The sequence below is a fragment of the Mirounga angustirostris genome, unplaced genomic scaffold (genome assembly GCF_029215605.1).
Source record: "Mirounga angustirostris isolate CCGP_5_RB_7025 unplaced genomic scaffold, mMirAng1.0.hap1 SCAF_15, whole genome shotgun sequence".
In the NCBI taxonomy this organism is placed as follows: Eukaryota; Metazoa; Chordata; class Mammalia; order Carnivora; family Phocidae; genus Mirounga; species Mirounga angustirostris.
Window position 1 is genome coordinate 65,598,402 of NW_026991723.1, and position 2,600 is coordinate 65,601,001.

At 34.9% G+C, this 2,600-nt stretch overlaps 1 protein-coding gene across 1 annotated transcript; it reads right to left on the reverse strand.

Moving 5' to 3' along the window:
- Positions 1-1,915: 1,915 nt before the first annotated feature.
- Positions 1,916-2,326, reverse strand: LOC123849403 (large ribosomal subunit protein eL39-like). Its single transcript, XM_045881996.3, has one exon. It carries the CDS (start codon positions 2,280-2,282, stop codon positions 2,127-2,129), a length of 156 nt encoding a protein of 51 aa, XP_045737952.1. The 5' UTR covers positions 2,283-2,326; the 3' UTR covers positions 1,916-2,126.
- Positions 2,327-2,600: the final 274 nt, after the last annotated feature.

A 2,600-nucleotide genomic window follows, 5' to 3' on the forward strand; every position in this document is an offset into this window, starting at 1 on the left:
AGTATAAAGACAAAAGAAAAAATTTTACAGACTATAAAATTAGCACTCATTTCATAAAAATATTATCTATATTTATGCTTATTGAATATTCCTATTTCATAGTATACTTTTCACAAATTTTGTCTTAGTTTCTTTTTAAATTTTTTCTCTTATGAATGGTTATATAAGGCTCAAAAATGTCAAAAATAATAAAGTCAAACAACTCATTTTGGAAGTAAAACAGCTTCTTCAGAATCAACAAGTATGGAAATAAAATAGAATGAGCTAGCCTTTAACTTCAAGTTTTAGCATTCCACTCTGAGCCACATTTTAAGAGATGTGAAAAATATTCTTTTAAAACTGAATAACAGTAATCCAATGCAATCAATAGCAACAATAAAACATAATTGGCTGATCTGCAAAGTGGAAAAACTTTTGATTGCATATATGCAAGATCAGATGTAGCAAATCCATATGCCTGCAAACCAAGCTGCAATCTCAACAAATATGTTATTTCAGTTCAAAATAAGTGAGATGTGGTTAAGTGAGACATCAAAGCAAAAGTTTTTAACATTACTAAGTTTTGGTATGACTGCCTCTGGAGGCAATGGTTGAAATAAAATCTATTTATTCCTATTTAATGAGCAACCTCTATATGCCAGGCATTGTCCTACTGACATTAGTCATGTTCTCAAGAACTTAACATTCTTATAGAAGGTAGAAGTAAATGAAATAAATAGATGTATACTTTCAAATGTGTAAGTACAACAAAATCAAAGGATAAAGGATATGATAGAGTTTTGACCTGGTTATGAAGAATATGAAATATTTTTTGAGGAAGGGACTGAGATCTGAATGGTAATAAAGAGTTAACCAGAGAAAAACAGAAACTGGATGAGTGTGCCAATCAAAAGAAACAACATGGGTACAATTTCAATGCCAGGAAAACATAAGTGTGAAGGAACGAAAGTCAATTTGATTGAAGCAGAGGGTATGTGGCAGCTTGAAAGAAAATGAGACCAATAAGCCCAATTACAAAAGGCTTTCAAAGATTTTGTCTCTTTTTAAAAGGAAAGAACAGCACCTGAAGTGTTTACATATAAAGGAGGACTGGAAGAAAATGAAGGTATTTTTCAACTCATGTCTCCAAAGAATGGCTCTCAAAGCAATATTGAGACAAGACACAAAGAGACAGGAATAGACACAGGTAGAGTCATTAGGCAACAATTTCAGTATTCAAGAGGTAATAGTAACTTTGATAGGACAGAAGAGAAACAGAAAAGTAAATCAACTCAAGAGATATTTAGAAGGTAAAATTAATAGGAGTGATGATCTTAATCATCAGGTCTGTAGCATATTAAAAAACTTGACAATCCTTCTGGCTTACAACAACAAATACATATTTTCATGCTCACAGTCCTTAGATTTGCAGGTGTGCAAATACACTACCATTTACTTTATCTAAACTGGCCTTGTTTGAGCCTTAAGGTACTACAGGCTACTGGCTGGTTTCAGGTCTGTGCTCCATGTGCTATTATTCTGAGGTTTAGGATTAAGAGTGTGAAGCTATTCTGGGACATGCTATTTTCATGGTGGTTCAAAACAATGTTAGAGGGCAAGCTTAATCACATCAGTGGAGAGGGAAAGTATGAAGGAAATACTGTAAAACAGCATAAAAAGTGCTGTGGATATATAATCCTACTATAGGGGAGTAAAGAATTTGAACCATAATTCATTCTACCAAATTTATGTATACAATATGGTGGTTATGGGAGGGGTAGGAGTCCAGAATGATCTCTATATTTGCATAATTTCTATGTATTATTGGTTGGATGGTAGTGCCATTAAGGAATATAAGGAGCAAAACAAAAACAAAACTCTGTCATGTGAGTGAAAAAGGAGAACTCAGTTTTTTTTGTTTTTGTTTTTGTTTTGTTTTTTTTTTTTGGAGGTGAAAGGTCTCGCATTTATTACCGAACCAACCTACTGGTGTGGAGGTGTACTCACAGAGAAAATCATTTCCATGATAAGACAAGTCTACCGCCAGGTAGGAAGGATGTTTACAGAATGATAGAACACATGATCTTCACGCAGCTTAATTAAATATGTGTGCCAATTAAGTGTGTCATCTCATGATGGGTGACACCTTACAGACCCAGCTTGGTTCTCCTCCAGTGCCTCCTCTTGGAGTTGTACCTGATCTTATTACCAGTTTTCATCCGAATCCACTGGGGAATGGGACAATTCTGCTTTTGTTTCTTGGCCAGGAATCGCTTGATTCTGAAAGTCTTGCGAGAAGACATGGTGAGAAGCAGCCAGCCACGCAGAGCAGGATGGCGGCGAAAAAGAGACCTCAGTTTTGGACATGTTGAAACTTAGTTGCCCTTTAAGGATCTAAGAAGAAAACTCAAGTAAACAACTAGATGTAATAAGCCTCAAACTTAGGGAAAAGATAGATGCGCGAATGAAAATACGCATGGCTTCTTTGTGTAAGAGGCAATTTCATCTTAGATATGGACAAAATTTCCCAGGGAAACCGCAAAATGAGAAAACAGTAGAACAGAAAGTTGATATTGAAGAGCCCAAATATTTTATATTTAAAGAGCTATGTACTTCTAAGA